Raw genomic sequence first — 17751 nt, forward strand, 5'->3', positions numbered from 1 at the left:
TAGATTGTAGAAACAAATATTACCATGTGCTACCCATCCATGCCGGCACTGGTCACATTGTCGCTGATTTATTTTCCCAGGCTTGAAACACTGACAACTACAGTTCATGAGAGTGCACCGGATAGCCTGGAGATCAATGAGAAGCATGATAGGTGATATATAAGCACTGTTCAGTGTGCAGATTATACATCCACAGTACCCCCATAAAACCCCCACGAAGACAGAATTAACACACCAGCACACACCTATCCATGTGCAATATAAGTAATCCAGGCAAAGCCTGAGTTATACAAAGCTACCTCTGCCTGAAAGAGTCAAGTCACCAGAAGAAACACTACAGTAATATGGAAGCAGGATATTTAACAATATACATAGCAACACTTCTGTGGATCTATTTAGGCTGAAGCACCTTCATAACCATTATAAAGTGTTACAAGCTGTGATCCTCATGTATGATCACTTTCTCAGGAAGGTTTGAAAACAGATGTACAGATCAAAGACCCCCTCTCTTGCAGTTCTGCTGGAACTCCACACTGCAATGTAGGAAGTTCTAATGAGCACTGCATTAGCTCTGCACAGATGCCATGCCCTACACACATGGAATTCACATGGAATATATGTATTCTGTCAAAGACACAGGAGTTCCCTAATGCTTCTCAGTAACAAAGTTCACCAAAAAGTACTCCAACTCCTCAAAGACTAAACAATCACATTTTGTAAGGGAAATGCTTGAAAGCAAAATAGAGCACACAGAGAGCAACCAGTTGCACAGTTCCAATTTGTACATCACTTTACTCTCACCAAGGTCATCTATAATGCAAATCAAATTAGTATTCAGATGTCCCTAATCAATGGGGTGATACAAACGTGCTTCCTGGAATACGTGATTTCTTCTGTATGTGCCCATCTGCTGCAGAAGGCAAACAGACAACTTGGAGGTCCTAGTTAAAGCTCCAGAGGGACTGCTACAGAGCAAAGCTTTTGCAGGATTCTGCACTGCTTGGATCTGATACTGAGAATAGTTCCTGCATAAACAGAATATTTATTGAGGGAGGGAAAGCAAAGAAATTGACGTGCAGGAGATCTTCACTGGAATAATAAAGAAAAAGAGTTAGATCATGCAATTGTAAAATGTCTGCATTTTTCTGCTTTTAAATTAATGTTCCCTCTCCTCAGGTCTTATGCAAATTGGGGACTTCCACTCCTCAAAAAACCCATAGGAAAGTAAGATAAGATTTGAAGAAAAAAGGAAACGTGGCATTCCCACACTGGCACTTCAGAAAACATACAAGGAAGCCTGATTATCTGAAAACTTGATAAGAAAGATGGATGCAAGAAACATTTAAACTCAAAAGTACATGGCAGAAAGATTGTTCCACTGAGATTTGCAATGGGCATTTCTTTAGACTTAAAGAATCTGATGGAGGGCAGAAGAGGACACTTCATACAAATGTATTCTACAAACAAGCATGTTCATGACATTTGGATGCCTAGTGCTTCACAGTAATGGATTTGGAGTGAGCTTTTAAAACCTCAGTGTCTGGCTTATCCAGGAGTTACGTGACATGCACATCTCCAAACTGCAGTGACTTGATGCTGAGATTTGCCAAAATTTGAAGAATCGGAACAAGTGGCAACAGGGCTTTTGAAATCTCTGAATCACTTTACCTTTAATCTTTTAAAGGAGCCATTGCAAAATCCTGTGGTCTTGAGAAAAGCTCTGTGCTCCCCATGAAGTCATAAAATACACATCAATACCCTACGCAGTGTCAATTGCTTCATTTTAATGGAGGATATATTTTCACTTAGATGCTAAAATACTTCCACATAACAATAAAAAGCCATAAATTTCTGATGGAAAGGCTGGGGGAAGAAAATGTGCAGTTGACTGTGGATTCATTTCTATCACAAGATATCAAACAATAATGCAGTTCAAATCTTCTGCCTCTCTACATATATAATATTCTGTGACTTGCCTGGACTGAAGCCCTTCCACAGGCAACCCTGCTAGGTTCAGAAAGGTACAGTGCATTCCAAAAATGCATCTTTTACATTCCCTTCAGACAAAATTACAAAAGAGTACTTCCTTTTTCTGCAAGAAGTAACAGAAATCTGCACAATGAAAAAAGCTGTCACGATGATAAGTTAATTGAGATTTCGAAATTTTTTTCATTCCTTTTCCTTTGGACATGTTCCACAAACCACTGACCTTTAAAACTATTTTTTCTACTTAATTTGTGTACTTGGACAAGAAAGATATGCCACATCAAATTTTGCATTTCATAGCTTTCTATAAGAGCTTTCTTCTATATGGTACATGTATTTATTTTGCTTTCCTGTGTATGTGTAGAAGACTGCACATGCCAAAACAGGAACAAGTAAAAGGAGGACATTTTGTTTTACATATATGAAAGCAGCTGTTACAAAGGGAGTAGAGCTCCCCTTCTATTCTAAATATTGAACTGATCCCCTCTCAAGTCACATTATTGCTTCTGGAAACTAGAAGCAGTTACCATGCATCCTGCTAACACATCAAAAGGTGCAGCCTTGAATCTGGGATCTGTTGCTGTCTTTAAAAAATGACTTGAAAGAATCCCTAAGAAGAAACAACGGATTTTTCAGGTTTTTAGCATTTCCCTTCATTTATGCTTTTCACAGTCTGTGTCTCCTAAAACTTTTCTAGCAACATTTATAACAATATAATATATATAATATAGTCACAGACAATATATAACAGAGCAAAATCAACTTTTGAAATAATCAGTGAGTCACAATTTTAAATTGTCACTGTTCAACTTTAAAAGGTACTTGTAAAAGATGCACTTTGATTATCTCCCAAATTAACAAATATCAGAGTTTAATGAATAGAAATTTAGCAAAAGTTCATGAAAATAATACCCTTGTCTTTTGCCTGTTAATCCTACTATCCTTAATACGCCTATTCTGAGGTACTGTAATTATATTAAGTCTTTTAATAAGCTTTATTTTCCCAACAAGTGGAATGTACACACAATTTCATTCTGCAGAACAAAGGAATAACTTTCTGTATTGCATAGATGTAAAGCTTGAAAATTATAATTAAAGGATTGGGAATGTAGAAGGAAATTACAGTAGAATTTTTTTCAAGTACAATCCTTTCATTCACATCATTATTTAATTTCATTTTCTAGAAACAGAAGGCAGATGGTCTAAAAAATTAAATCTTATGCTATCATCAAGGATCTTGGTATTGCTTTCCAGTCACTCTCTCCTTCACAAATGGATCTTTCCAAATCCATTATCAGCCACACTTTCTTAATTCTTTTAGAAAACCGAGTTGAAAGAATTGATCAAAATTTTCCGTGGTTTTACCAGCATGACCATGGGAATCTGAATGCTGAACTTTAAATAAAAATGATCCCTCACTACAAGACAGACATTAACCTATAAACTGGTCACTGAAAAACATCTAACTGCTAATCACTGAATCTTAACATCTGCTGCCTGAAAGTCACACCTGCTGACCTCCTTTTCATCACCAGATATTGACGTGGCTTCAATTATGCTTCAAAAGTTACTGAATGTTTCTTTGCAACCCACTCACAGCCCTCACAGCTAAGGAAAAGCCCAGGCTAATGGGATGTACTCATGCTGATTCTGAGTATATAATCAGGCTTCATTCCACAAAGTAAGTTTTTGGTCATCCATGCTCTGCTGACGTCTTCTGGGACCTATGCTCACTTGCAGCATTCAATGGGTTTGAAAAAACGCAGCAAGAGAAGAAGAGCACTGCAAGTGTATCCAGTCTCATTCAGTGTTAAGTGTGTTCTGGTTTGACAGCACTTTGGCTTGGGAAATAAATGAAGAAGCAAGGAAATATCGAAGACCTTGTCAGGACTGAGTTGGAGATCTCTGCTCGTGCTGGAAAGCTGGTCTGGGTCTCTGCACACAGTGAGGGCTGCAAGTGCAGACAGCGGTAAAATGGAACAGCAAGTCCCAGGCTACCCAGGTGCTATTTACCAACAGAAATACACAGGTCAGCACCCCCACTTCTGGCACTTTCTGGCATTTAAGAAAAACCCTTTGCTTTTTTGCACAAAGTTTCTCCCCACTTTAAATAATGCTGTTTTTTTTCAAGCTACTGCCATCACATGAAGAGCTTGAGAGCTTCCCTGCTCTGCTGTGAGGATTACTGACAAAATGGTGTCATTGATGCCAGGTTACAGGAATATATTTTACAGGCAGGGCTTAGAAATTTCTATCCATTTAAAAGGCAAGTTTGAAGAAGGAATAGGAATTACATGAAACAAATATGAGAGAAACTTTCATTAGATGAGCTATAGCAGATCCTGCTCTCCATGCCCTCTATTGAGGGTTTCTAGCAACAAGCCCTATCTCCTATGGCCATCTCATCATCAGTGGTAATCCCACTGAATATATGTAACCCACAAAGATATGTGCCCTGGTGAGCACTAATCCTATAAGGAAAGAACTGGGAGATGTCCCATATTTGCAGAATACACCCACAGTGACTCCACAGTAACAACACTTGTGGAGGAAGAGGCATGATTTACAGTGGGGCAAGAAATAAAATTAAAAATAGGACATATGTCTGGTTATTTGGAAGTATTTTCTTGCTTGCTCCTTTTAAAATATTTGCAAGGTAAGTAAAGGGATAGATCCCTTTACCACCTCTTAAATTAGAAGTGCACTCACAGCTAAATCAAATGCCAAAAATCTGTGTGCACCTTTCACAGAGAACAGCAACTATAAATGAGTCTGAAGTTGCCCTTCTGGTCCATTTTTTTTTTTCTTTCCTGTTTTTATTATAATCCATCAGGTTTCTTGTGTTTGCAGAATTTAAATAAGTTTTCCTTTTTCCTCACCCAGCTACATTTGATTACTGTTGTGTTTGAATCCTTTGCACAACCACTGAAAGCAGAGACAAATCAAAAACCCCTTATCATAAGCATCTCTCAGTGCCATACTTTCCCACATGATACAATGAGCAAAGCTTTGCTTTGTCCATTGTTTGTCAGGCAACTTTTGCCACTTTCCCTAGGGATATATTCTGCTAATAAATAACACTGCCTGTCAGTTTTGTCATGATTTAAAACAAGTTCGCAATTTACATTTTGTTCACCTTACTTTCACTGTATCACAATCCACCTTACCCATATCAGACTAATATCTGGGGTTTTATCCATCCCACATGTATTTGTATCCCCCCTGTCCACTCTCTAGTGCATATTTAGCCATTGTGTCTGTTCTTCCTGAAGACAGACTTCAGTTTTTGATACACTGTTGAGCTCTCTGTAGTTTACTGGAACTAATATATATGCCAGCATATTCTAAGTACAATCACAAAACATGCTGGCCTGCTCTAGATGGTGTAAGCACTTGTTGAAGACACAGCCCAACAATTAGGCATGAAATGCAAATTGATATTAAATCTGTTAGATTAAGCACCTTGTACCTCTAATTGTTCCTTGAAAATTTCAATGTATTCCCAGCTTAGTAAGGCTCTGAATCCCATCTGCCTGTGGAGACCATTAGTAAGGCCCCTGCAGCATCTTCAAGGAAAGGCTCTGGGCCATTTTCTTCTTCCTGACATGCTCACTTCAAAGAGGTAACAAGATGCCTGGAGGATGGACAGAATATGGAAGCCCTTTGCTGCCTGTAAGTGGAGCTGGGAAGACACACTGGGAATGGGAAAAAGGGAGGAAATAGTGCACTGCAGCGCACTGACACGTGCACAGGTCTGACAGCAATGCCCATTTGAGAGTTACTCTGCACAGAGACTTGGCCCATGCTACAACTTGCATGGTGTATTGTGGTGGTTCCTTCTGTCACGTATTTAAGGTCCTGGAAAGTTCCCCACCACCACAGCAGAGAAACACTGCCTGCCTTTCAGAGCTTGAGCCCCCGGAACAAAGGCATTTCCATTCAAGTACATTTCCACCTAATCCACTACACTTGGTGGCTGCAAGTTCTCTTATTTCTACACTAAAGTTTAGAAATATTTAAGACCAAAATAAATAATTACACAAAATTATTAAAGTAAGAAAAATGTCCTTATAAGATTTCTAATTATACTGGACTGAATGCACACATTATTTCCAGTCTTATATCAAAAAACCTGTTTCTTACAAAGTAACAGCTGCTGTTAATAGTTATTTAATAAACCTAAGTAACGACAAACAACTTTCCTAAAAAGCAAACCAGCTTTGCAGCTTGTCATATCCAGAAAACAGTCTGATATCTTCTGTATTTTGAACTTTTAATTAAGTAGAGAAAAGTTGTACACAGATGTGATAGAGTAAACAGTGACCAAATAGCTCCAACCTTCTCCATTTCAGACACATTAAAAACACTGGCCCGAGACAATTAATATGAAAAACTTCTTATTAATAAAATAATTTAGCAAAATTATTGTCTCCTGCTTAAGAGACCAATTAGGAGACAGATGGGAAAGGTGGAGGTGGGCCACAATTTGCTTTTTACAGTGCCACTAAACACAAAGTTACAGCTCAGTTCCCAAACTGACGATGGCTCCTCAGTAACCTGGCTGGTTTTCATTCACACCAACCATCTACTCCTACCAAGCTTAGGTGCAAGAACCTTTGAAAAGTTCAGACAAAAAGCTTTTGTTTCACAGGCCAACCATGGATTTAGAAATTGAACTTAACACCTATTCTACTGAAAATTTTGGCTAGTGCAGATACCACTCAACTCCCACTTACCCCCGTTCTGTGGGAGAATTACGTTTTTTCTTCTAGAAGTACACAAAGGCCACAAGTTGAATACAGTTTCTAGATAAGACCATGGAACACAACCCATTAATTATCTGGATCCTTATGTATATATCCATACTGTTTATTTGGGGTCAGATACCAAAACCTGACCTCCTTTTAAACATCCACAGCCTAAAAATACACATAATCAGGATATATACAACCCAGATCCTGCAGCAAGTTTCGTTACCCCATTACCCTTCTCCCTCAGCGGGGCTGAACAAAATAAATTTTGGCCTAGAATTTGACCAAATCTCTCTCTTGTAGGTGCAACTGAGCACCTTGAGCTGAAAATGTTTAATTGTCCTTGTAATAATTGACTAAAATGTCCTCAAAACAGAAAGAAAAGAAGAGATGAGGGGAATGAGTAAGTCAGTAAGATAGAATTGAAACTAGGTAATACCTTCACAGGATGGCACCACTCCGTCAAATCAACCCTTCTTGTGGCTTTAAAAGACAGTCCACATGTCAGCACTTTATTAAAAAGTTTTTCTAAGTGAGAAGAGTCCTAGGAGTGAGGAGCTGAGCTAAGAGACTGAGCTAAACACAGCCTCACAACCTGGAGCTGGTTTGGGCCCCGTGGCAGCTCTCGCGGCCGAGGGAGAGGAGCTCGGGGCAGTCTCGGGCACTGCAGTGGGCGAGGAAGCACAAGGAGCTGTTTCCGAGCAAGGCAGCCATGCTACAAGGCCAAACTTTAATCACAGCATAACTTGTGGGATGAAAATCACTCCTCATGCATGTCACTTACCCTAAAGGGCCCCTTAGGGCAACTCTTGTTAATGGCACTGTCAAAATAATTATAAAGACAGAAGAACGTGTGTGTGTTTGTGTGTGAGCACAGACACTCGGGCTGCTGCTCTAAACACAAAGCACTGGACAATAAAACTTAATTCTGCCATTCAGCAGCATGGCTGTAGATAGACTGGCTTATGCAGCAATTAATCTCACTTGTTAACAACAGGTGAGTGCTGACAGACAGCTTGGTCCACCTCAGGGACATAAGTCAGAGCCTCTTTTACAGTTTGGTTTGGAAATGAAAACAAGAAATACAGATTGAGGAAGGAAAAACATCACGTTATCATTATCTTAGAGTGATTTACTTTTGATTCTGAAACAGACTGCGATGCTGCAGTTTCCACAGCACACCTGCCCTAGCCCGTGTAGGTCAGAAACATTTTGCTGGTAATTTAACAGTGTATCTATCACAAGATATTAAAGTAATGTCCCTTTTTAATAAATTTACAGGAAAAATCGTTCTTATTAGTGCATTTCAAAAATGAGTAACAGATTGCTGCATATTGATGAGAAAAACTGCTCAGACTCTAGGGGTAAAGATAAGTCACTGGACAGAAATGGTGTGAAATTTCATACGATAAAGCACTAGATGCTATTTAATCTAACAAATAAATTGTGCACATACTACTTATCCATACTGACATGCTAAGCATGCTACACTAAATGCTGAAGCTACAGATCTAGCCATGAACTGAAGCTGAATTAAATATTTAACTCCAAGCCCTATGCTAGCAAGAAATAAGTGTTATTAACACCAATACGCATGTATCAGAGAAATGAGGACTATTAGTATATATCAATTGCACAGCCTTTAAAATACGTCTTTGACTCTTTTACCTACTTTATAAAATGGTGCATGTGTGCAATATGGATGAGTTAATGTTTCAAAGACAATCCTAAATTTTTCAGCTTCTCACACCGCTGGCTTAAGTCTCAAAGCCATAAAATATGCATGCTTAAAATCTCTTCCTTTTTTCCTGCTACAGAGCGACGACATGGATTAAAGAATACAAGTAAAATAAGAACTCTCTGAAATATTTAGTGTTACACAATTCCATTTAATGCAATTTCATAAATTTTAAACCCAAACACTATTTGTACACATACACATGATACTATCTATGGTGCTACAGTTATGCAATATTTTACGCAACCGTGTAGCTCCATTGGTAATTTCACAATTTAAAACTCAGTATTCCTTTTTATTGAACACAGGTGAGGAAATTTTTACCTGGCTTTCAGACATCAGCTACTCTCACATGAAAAAACATCCATTTCTCACTGAAACTTCTATATTTGAAATTAGAAGTAAAAAATAGCATTTTTCTTTTTTCTCCCGTCCTCTCTCCCCCCCCCCCTCCCCCCCCAATTCTATAATGGTTTTAAACTATGGAATGAAATACTGTTCTTTATACTAAAATGACTGAAGTCTGTTAAACACTGCCACTTTTCCTCATTCCCTCAATAATATTTTTTTTGAGTCTGAATATTGAGATTTCAATCTCTATGATTTTCTAAATGACAGCAACAAACTAATAAGAAATAAAAACTAAAAAGAAGACAGGCAATGACACTTGCTGTAAAACTGCAAATGTAGCATCTGCTAGGACAAAATCTGCTGGCTTCTAGCACATAGGAACTGTGAGAGTTCCTGCACCACTGAAACCTGAAAGGGCAGGAGATGACCCAGAGGGCAAAACCAGTTTTTCTTCCTTACATTTGGTGGATATTTTATGGAATAATGAATTCAAGAGCCATACTTAAACTTTAGCTCAAATCTTCATGAAAAATGTTTACTAAATGCCAAATCATCCCAAAATGCTTTAAAACCACGTATCTGTAACAAAAGCTGCAATCTAAAACAAAACGAGAACATTTCTATCAGAGGTATATTTAGTGTCATTGTAATGAAGTCTATATTACTGCAAACCAAATAAATCACTGGCTTGTTGGATTGGAAATGGAATGACATGCTCAATATGTAGGAACAGATCTTTTAACAGTATTATGAACAGACATGGAAGCTGGAAGTCAAGACATTTGGTATCAAAAGGCCAAACCTCGCGGCACCCCAGGAGGCAGAAATTCAAGTAAAAGCCTGAGAAGTGACCCAATATTTGTAATAATTTCTGTGAAGATTGAGCTCTCCTGAATGTTTGGATATGTTTGCACATACCATTATTCTTAGGGTTCTGAATAGGTTGTAGATGGTTCAGCAGTTCAAAGAATAAACAGAAAAACTATTTTTAAGAAATCAAATCGACAAAAAAATACATATATATATATTAAATATGACAAAAATGTATTTTCCATAAGATCAGTTATTTTTTACATGTTCACTTATTGCTAGAAGTCTGATTAAGCTGTAAACTTCTCAAAATTCCAGCGCTTAATTCAAACTGAATTGCACAAGTATACAGATTATTAAAAAAAACCTCTATCAGCACTATACACAGAATGGTAAATAATCTAGTTGAATATCCAATGTATTCTTCAAAAATCCGTATTTTTCCCTTTTCTTAGAAATTAGAAAGGTATTCTTCAGTGTATATTGTTCTAATACTAGAACAAAGCAAACCAACATGCGCTGTTGTCAGCAGTTAAAATAATGGGGGACCCACTTTGCCCCGTGACCTGGAGTGGAGTGAGACTCCCCTACCTCCCACTCCTCCAGCCCTCAGAGCTGAGCCACAATTTCACTGTTTTAAAACCAAAGGACAGAAACAGAGACTCTTGTCTAACATACCGTTTGCATATCTTACAACAAACTGCACTTATTTTCCAAAAGGATGTTAAAAATAGAAGCATATGATCTTTTCCCACCTAGAATTGTATCCTTACAATTAAAGACTATTAGCTGGCATGCCTTTTAACCGTCAAACTCAGACAGTGGCAGTTCTATAGCCACAAAGAGAAGCAGTAAATGAGAAGAACATGTTACTACACTGCATTTGAGAAAGTTTGGCTCCAAGCTATGCACTGATTAATATCAGATCTCCTTCTTTACTTGCCTCTTGACAATCTTGTCACATCTGGCTGACAAATCCTTACAAGCTTATCCAAACCAAGGCAGCCCAGATCATGCTCCAGGAGTAGCTTGAAGGAAGCGGCAACACCAGCCATGCACTGATGTGCCATCATGAAACTAATGAAGCTGACTTCACTTGCAGACTGCAGGAACACGAAGAAACACAACATGCCCCAAGGTTTTGCAACATAACGCAGAGTTAGCTCACCAAAAGATAAGACAAACAATCAGCTCCCGAGGTTCAAGAAGCCAAGTAGTTACATGAATTACAAAAATTTATATGGAATTGCTTGAACAACAATCTCAACGAAATGAGCACAATAAAATCCAACTTCAGATCAGATGTGAAAATTTACTGTTAAATGCCTTTCAAACAATGGTTTGTTTTAAATTAAAACAAAACCAGTCTATTTTATTTTCTCTCTCCCACATCCCCAAAATATCAGAATGTTGCCTGGTTGCCAGGTTATTCAGACTGAAAAATATCTAAAAAAGAAGAAAGAAACAGGAAAAAAAGAGAAAAGAAAAAGAAAGAGGTAAAAAAATAGTGTCACTTTTTATCCGTAGGATTTTACGGAAGGATAAACCACAGCCTGTGTATATCAGTAGTCCTCCCCTGGGTTAGTGATCTGCCCTCTCCTCATTTTTAAACCAAGAATTTGTTACACAGAGGACTGGAAGTATTTGACCAATTAATAAACCAGAAAGTAAAATGCTGTATCTTAAACACATCTAGCAAAACCTCATTATGTATGAGCTGATAATTAAACCATGTTTATTTTTCTATGTGATGAAAAAAATCCAAATAAATAAGTTAAATGCATCACAATAGAAGACACTTAATTAGCACAATATATTTAAAATCCCAGACCCCCCTATACACACACACTCATACTCAAACCCACCCACCTCCCCCTGCCCCCCCTGTGCCCCCCCTTCCCCCCAAATACAAACAGACTGATCCTAAGAAAATAATTACTGGCCTTATTTTCTGGATGCTAAATAGTCAAAAATAAATTGTATATAAAGGGCATACATTACACTCCACTTTAGTGGTAATTTCTAAAGAACTTCGTAGTGAAATTACATTGTTGTCTGCTCTCTAGTGCATTTATACGTCATGGTAATGATAATGTATCTGGTTAAAGCACTTGACTCAAAACATATCTGAGTCACAAATCACAGATTTTACTGCTATTAATGTATATTGAGGACTTGTAAAATTAAATATTGTCAAGTATTTATGATTTACATGCTACTACTTCAACTGGAAAACAATTACACAAGTGATGGCTCTGCTTATTATCATCAGCCTGCAATTCTGCATTACTTACTGTAGAACAGGAAAGTCATACAGTTGTTTACAGTGCACAGCAGAAAGAAAAAACAGATTTTTTACAGAAACTAGTTTTCTACTTTTACAGTATCTTTTCATAATTAAGAAATGGAGAGCATAGCTTCCTACAGCTCTCATCTCCATTGTTCATTACCCAAAACAACACCATTGCAACATTTTTTATATCTCCACAGTGCCTAGCCACAAGTAAAAGTTGCACAGTAAAAACATACATTCATATAGAACTGCAAAGAACTTTCCTTACCTCAGACATTCTTACTGTGCTTATGTTTCCAGAGCTATAAAACAGTTTCCCATTCCCTCAGTGAGTTGTACAAAGAAGTACTGGAAACACTCCTGCCTGTACAAGTACTAAGGCAGAACCATCACACGCCTCTTTACTCTTGTCTGACTCTGAGCACCTCAAGGTCTGATGTATGCTCAGGCTGTGCACAGGGGAGTGAAATAAGATCCTCCCCCTTGGTGTTCTCCAGACCTACAGTACGAAGTTGTGTCTGCCTCTCACCTCTGCAGCCAGCTCTCACCTCGCTGCCCCGGAGTGCTGTGCTCCAGCACGCTCCTCCAGTCGCAGGGCAGTCCCCTCACAGCTGGCTTGAAGAGGGCATGACACTCATCTTTCACAGAGATTTGATCAAAAGGAGTCACGGAGGCTTGAGGCGCTCCTAATGCAGTGCGAGGAGATTCTACCTCTGCTCTGGCAGCCTAAGTAATGCATTAAATCAATGCAGCTGACCTAAGGCCTATTACAATTTTTTTTTTCCTTCTTCTCAGAGTGTACAACTATCTGCAAATAAGCTATGAGATACTTATGAGTAAAATTAGTTATTTTTAGCGTCAGTGTTGTTTTTCAAATTGCAGCTGCTGCAGGTTTTTTTTTTCTTTTTAAACATTTGCAGGTCTCAAAGGTTCAGTGAGAGGGGTGTGTTATTTTTTAAAGTTAAAAAATTTCCCCTTATCAACTTACTTTTGAGTTAGGGCTGAATTTTATTCCTTTTTATGAAGTTGAAGCTTCCTATTAACAGCAGTACAGGTCATAAAGACAGGAGAAGAATTACTTTCTAGTAATTGGGCCAAAATCTGTTTTTAGTTATTCAGGTGTTGGGTTGCATTCATGAGTTAGAGCAGGATTTTTGTCATAGTCCTTTCTCACCTATTTAAAAAACCAAAACAACCCCCCAGGACAAAACACTTCTCTCCTCTCCACTTTTAACTCCTGTATATAATTTCTTTGCATACAGTAATACACTGTAGTATACCAGAGAGAGATATGAACAAGTTGCATTGAACTCAGAGGGAATCCTTGCAGGAACACACCAGAATATTTGACCAGATGAATACCTTTAATCCTGTAGGAAAGGCAGCAGGAAATAAGATGGCTGTAGGGAGAAGACAGCTAACATATTATTATTGTTGGTTTACTAGTTGTCTTCTACTAATCCTGTTTACTATTCACTAGATAAATGCACAACGCTTAAGGAGAACCTGATTTACATTTAGCTAAATACTGGAGTACAGTTAATGTTAAGTGCATGGCAGTAATTGGAATCAGACCAGGATAAGGCCAACATGATCCCAGAATCTGGTCCTACAGAGCTTTCCTAAATCCTTAGGTTTCTCCACTCTATACCTTATTTCTCCTGCTAAGCTATTGAACAAGATGGAAAAACAGAGAGGGGGATTTAGTTTCCTAGAATGGTCTGCCAGATACTTTCAGTGCCACCTCTGGGCCCTGCAAGATGCCCCAGGCACTTCTCTCTTGGGGACACAAGGCAGGACATGGGGATTATCACCGGTCTTGTATACTGTGGGAAAAAGTGCCCAAGAAGTCATGGCCAAAAACATGTTATTTGAACTGATTCTTAACAGCAGTGTTTTAAAAGCATCTGCTCTGTGATGAGCATAAAATCTAGCTGCTCTCTCAAGATGTTAACTCAAAGCCAAAGGCACACCTTGTTGCTAAAATTGTACTTCCTTCTTAATGAAATAAGCAATGATGTAACTAAAAAGGACTCAACATGATTGAGAATTCTACAACAAAGGTGAGAAGAGTGGCTTAAGATTACATAAACTGCCAGAAGCTCTGAATTGACTTCAAAATGATAAGCGACTAAAACTTAGATGTGTGGAGAGCTGCTCTCCCCTCTAGCGAGTTCCCAGGAAAAACCTATTTACTAGCTATCTGCCATTTACCTGGAAGATGATAATTCTTATTAAATGGGCTAACTATCCATAGCAAACAATTTAAGACCAATTTACTGTTTTCTAATTAATTATCTACTAACAGTCTTTTATTCAAAGCATTGTTTTCATTAGTCAAGCTTTTTCAATGAATATTTAATGGAGCATATTCACGCTGTTTTTAAATTGTCCACTATTTCTGATTAGCAACTTCTCAGTGTTTTACTACCTCTGCACCTTTTAGCAAAATCCAATGATCCCTAGCATAATGTGACATAGACAAGGCATGGTTTGTAACTAAAAGTGAACTTCTAAAGGAGTACTGGTACATTAACAGTGGTTTTTTTTGTAATTTCAGATGATTCATAGTCCAAGCTTACTTGTACAGAGCAGTTACCAAGATGTATCTTAAGAATGACCAAAATGGAAAGCAGAGGGTGACTTCCCTAAATCTTCTTCCAGCTTCCTAGAAAACCAGCTTCTTGTGAAAAGAAGCAGACATTGGGACAGGACACCAGCCTTGAGACAGAGGTCCTGGACTTCACTTGGAGCTCTGCCACTGAATTGCTATTTGACCTCAGGCAAGTTATTTAAACTGATTTATATTTCCTTGCTTCTGAATTACTATTTTTTTGTTTTAAATCTATGTAAATGGTAAGCTCTTTGAGGAAACTGCAGCACCTCATTATGTTCTCAGGGACAGTGCTGAGGGCAAAGGAAAAGGGTCCGCAGGTCTGAACTCCATGTTATGTCATAACAAATACCTAAAATCACAGTGTAACAATGCAGCCCAAGGAAAGCAGCTTTCTTCTCCCACCTGCCCCAGCCTGTTCCTTCTCTGTGTCTCAGCCTGTGTGCTCAGAGCAGCACAAAGGTAGGGGGATGTAGGGCAGATCGTGAAGTGCTAAAACTTCTTAACCAAATGCAAGAGTATTCATGGTTTTGAGAAGAGCTCCAACACATGGAACTGACTATAAACAAAAAAATCAGTTGCTCTTAACTGATTTCATTATCTAGGGTACTTTAAAAATGGGTATTAACTGCAGGGAATCACTATGAACAAAACTGAGTCATACAGCACAAAGTGCAATACAATCCCCAGGAAAAGATTTCTCCTGACTCATATTTCAATCATGACCTGAATTTTGGTGTTGGTTTAAAAAAAAAAAAAAAAAAAAAAAAAAAAAAAAAAAAAAAAAAAAAAGTATCATTCTGAAGAGAGTATCAGGAAAATAACCAAGCACTGACTAAACACTGGGAGTAGGTTTGGTCTGCCACTGTGTTCTCTAGGCAAATGGGCATGTAAATTCTACATTCCCCAACCACATGCTGCTGCCTCACGCTGTTTCTCCCAGAGTTCGCTGCACAACAGTGTTAACCTCCGTGTCCTGCCTGCCTGGCCTAAATTCCAATCACATAATACACGATGTCCCTCTTACTTAAATCAGTGCTGGCAAAGATCTTAGCACTAATTTAATGCTTTGCTCACTTATTGCCTTGGAGAGATGTGTGGATTAAACATTTCACCTCTCAGAAGAAATGTGAAGCAATGGTCAGCCCCATGATCGTACCACTGGGCCCTGGGTCACCTTTCAGGGAGAAAAGCCAACAGAGTAGGAATGGCTGTTCAGGACTGCAGGGACACAACATTTTGGGGAAGTAGAAGGGGAAAGAAAACAGACTTTGAAAATGTGGAGAACTGATAACCTGTCAGCAAGACAAAGACAGTTGTGGGTTTCAAACAACTTGGAAGTTCAAGGTTTTTTAAAATCTAACAAACCCGTGCACATGAAGATGAAAACAGAGTTAAAGTTAGAGTGCTGCAGCACAGGTTTTGAGCACTATTCAAACTACAAACAGGCCTGCTAAAGGCACAGAGTACTTGATAAAGTTTTCTAAGATCTGTGGAAGGACAGTCAGGGCACTCCAGTGCTCACTAAGCAACAGAGAAACTCAATTTTCTTGTTCAGTATTTCCACATCGGCTGATTTTGTAAGGTAGTCTGAGCTATAAAGCGTCCAAAATTGTTTCCTACTAAAGGTTTACCCAGAGTTTAAATTTTTATCCCTGTCTTGCTGCTTACATCCCCTTTAGGGTAATTAGACAAATTGAATCCAACAAAAATAAGTTTATTGAATACTCTTTGCATTTGCACCCCTGCTTCAGCACTATTTTTCATCTAACTGTTCACTGCATTACTTTTCTGTAGCTCAAACCAGTAGTGAGGTCATTACAAAATGCTAACATTTAAAATAGTGCGTCTGGCAAACCCAGAGACACATCACCAACACCAGTACCACCAACCCATCCCTGTGAAATGGTGCCTCTCCACTGACTGCCACTAAGATCAAGAAACTGCAGTTAACGATTAGGATTGGCCTGGACAGCAAGATTCTTTTTAACACTTATTGATGGTTGCTATATGTCACAGTGTATTTGTCTCTGAAAAATTTGATTATGTAATACTTTTGCATCTAATAATGTTTGGAGTTTTTTAAGTTACAGCCTTTTTCAAGGCAAATCTCTCAGCATGAATAGTAGCATATTTACACAATGTGGAATAATTATGCTTTCAGTGGTTTCTGTAGTTGTGTATTTTGGGCCTCCAATTTGGATTCTTCATTCTTTATGTAAATCTTTTTGGAGGTATCTTAGGATCACCAGAATTATACACTGCCCTGCTTGACCTGTTAATAGCATTAACTTTCTTGAAGTACTACTCTAGTCCACTCTTTCACTTTCTAGTGTTTTAGTTTCTTCCCTTCAATGCTACTTTGCACTGAACAAAAGAGACAAAAGACATTTAGCATGTACTTGATGACAAACAAGAACAGCATTTTATCTCTCCTAATGAGAGCATATTCACATATGCCACAGTGGTGAGTCCACCCAATTCTGTAATAACTGGCCTTTCTGTTGAATGCTTACAATTTCATTCTAGGACCTGAGAGCATTTAAAAAAATGTCCAAATTGGGTTTATGAGATCCTTTTGGAGAGTCTGCACTTAAAGGACTCTTTTTTGCTCCTTCCTCCCACTTCCTCCCACTGCCCCCCACTGTGGGCTGAGATGGAAAACTGGCTTAACTATTAGTTCTGGTCTCTACCTTTCTACACATTTTTACCTGCAATGAAGCATGCAACTTCTGCCTAAATGGATGGCAAAAGATGGCATCATTCTTTCATATACAAGTGTCATATACATGTATGAGGTACCCACCCAGCTAGAGATGGGCTATAGAGTGAGATGGGAATGCTGCAGCAAGAACAACAACCCCAAAGGTTCTTGGCAGCTCTGCCCATCTTTCTTTGCATGGTCAGTCTAGTTTGGGGTGAGCTAGCATGAAAGTCCTAGCAAAAAATGAGACTTTGTGATGTTGAGTTCTTTGAGAACTTCCCAAAGATGAGAAAGGCATTATCAAGTGAAATGCAATTTTCTCATTTTATCTAATAACCAAACAATAATGGGAGTTGAAGTCTTTCACTGTCAGGGATTAAGGTGGGTGCACATGTCCCTTTCTGTACAAGTTTACCAACTGCCCTCTAATCTTGCAAGTCCTGTGAGGAGTTTAAAACATTTAATTGCCAACTCTGTTATTAAGGAATCTATCCTGTCAGACCA

At 38.5% G+C, this 17751-nt stretch overlaps 1 protein-coding gene and 1 long non-coding RNA gene across 5 annotated transcripts in view; one reads left to right on the plus strand and one right to left on the minus strand.

Moving 5' to 3' along the window:
• BNC1 (basonuclin 1) overlaps window positions 1–17751 on the minus strand; it is a 74693-nt gene that overhangs the window by 8767 nt on the left and 48175 nt on the right. The window contains exons 1-3 of one of the 4 annotated variants that reach the window (XM_032123053.1): window positions 12198–12440; window positions 10580–10739; window positions 24–126 (exon numbers count right to left, since the gene is read on the minus strand). In XM_032123053.1, the coding sequence (XP_031978944.1) occupies window positions 24–108 (85 nt within the window). In that variant the 5' untranslated portion in view covers window positions 109–126; window positions 10580–10739; window positions 12198–12440. Of the gene's footprint in view, window positions 1–23; window positions 127–10579; window positions 10740–12197; window positions 12442–17751 lie in introns of those variants that run through there. The other 3 variants (XM_032123051.1, XM_032123052.1, XM_032123054.1) reach the window with 3 other exon arrangements.
• LOC116450492 lies at window positions 122–14758 on the plus strand. The gene is made up of 3 exons (XR_004242809.1): window positions 122–4015; window positions 5493–5658; window positions 14490–14758. It is a non-coding gene; the product is annotated as an uncharacterized LOC116450492 (long non-coding RNA).

Source organism: Corvus moneduloides, chromosome 13 (genome assembly GCF_009650955.1).
Source record: "Corvus moneduloides isolate bCorMon1 chromosome 13, bCorMon1.pri, whole genome shotgun sequence".
Lineage (NCBI taxonomy): Eukaryota > Metazoa > Chordata > Aves > Passeriformes > Corvidae > Corvus > Corvus moneduloides.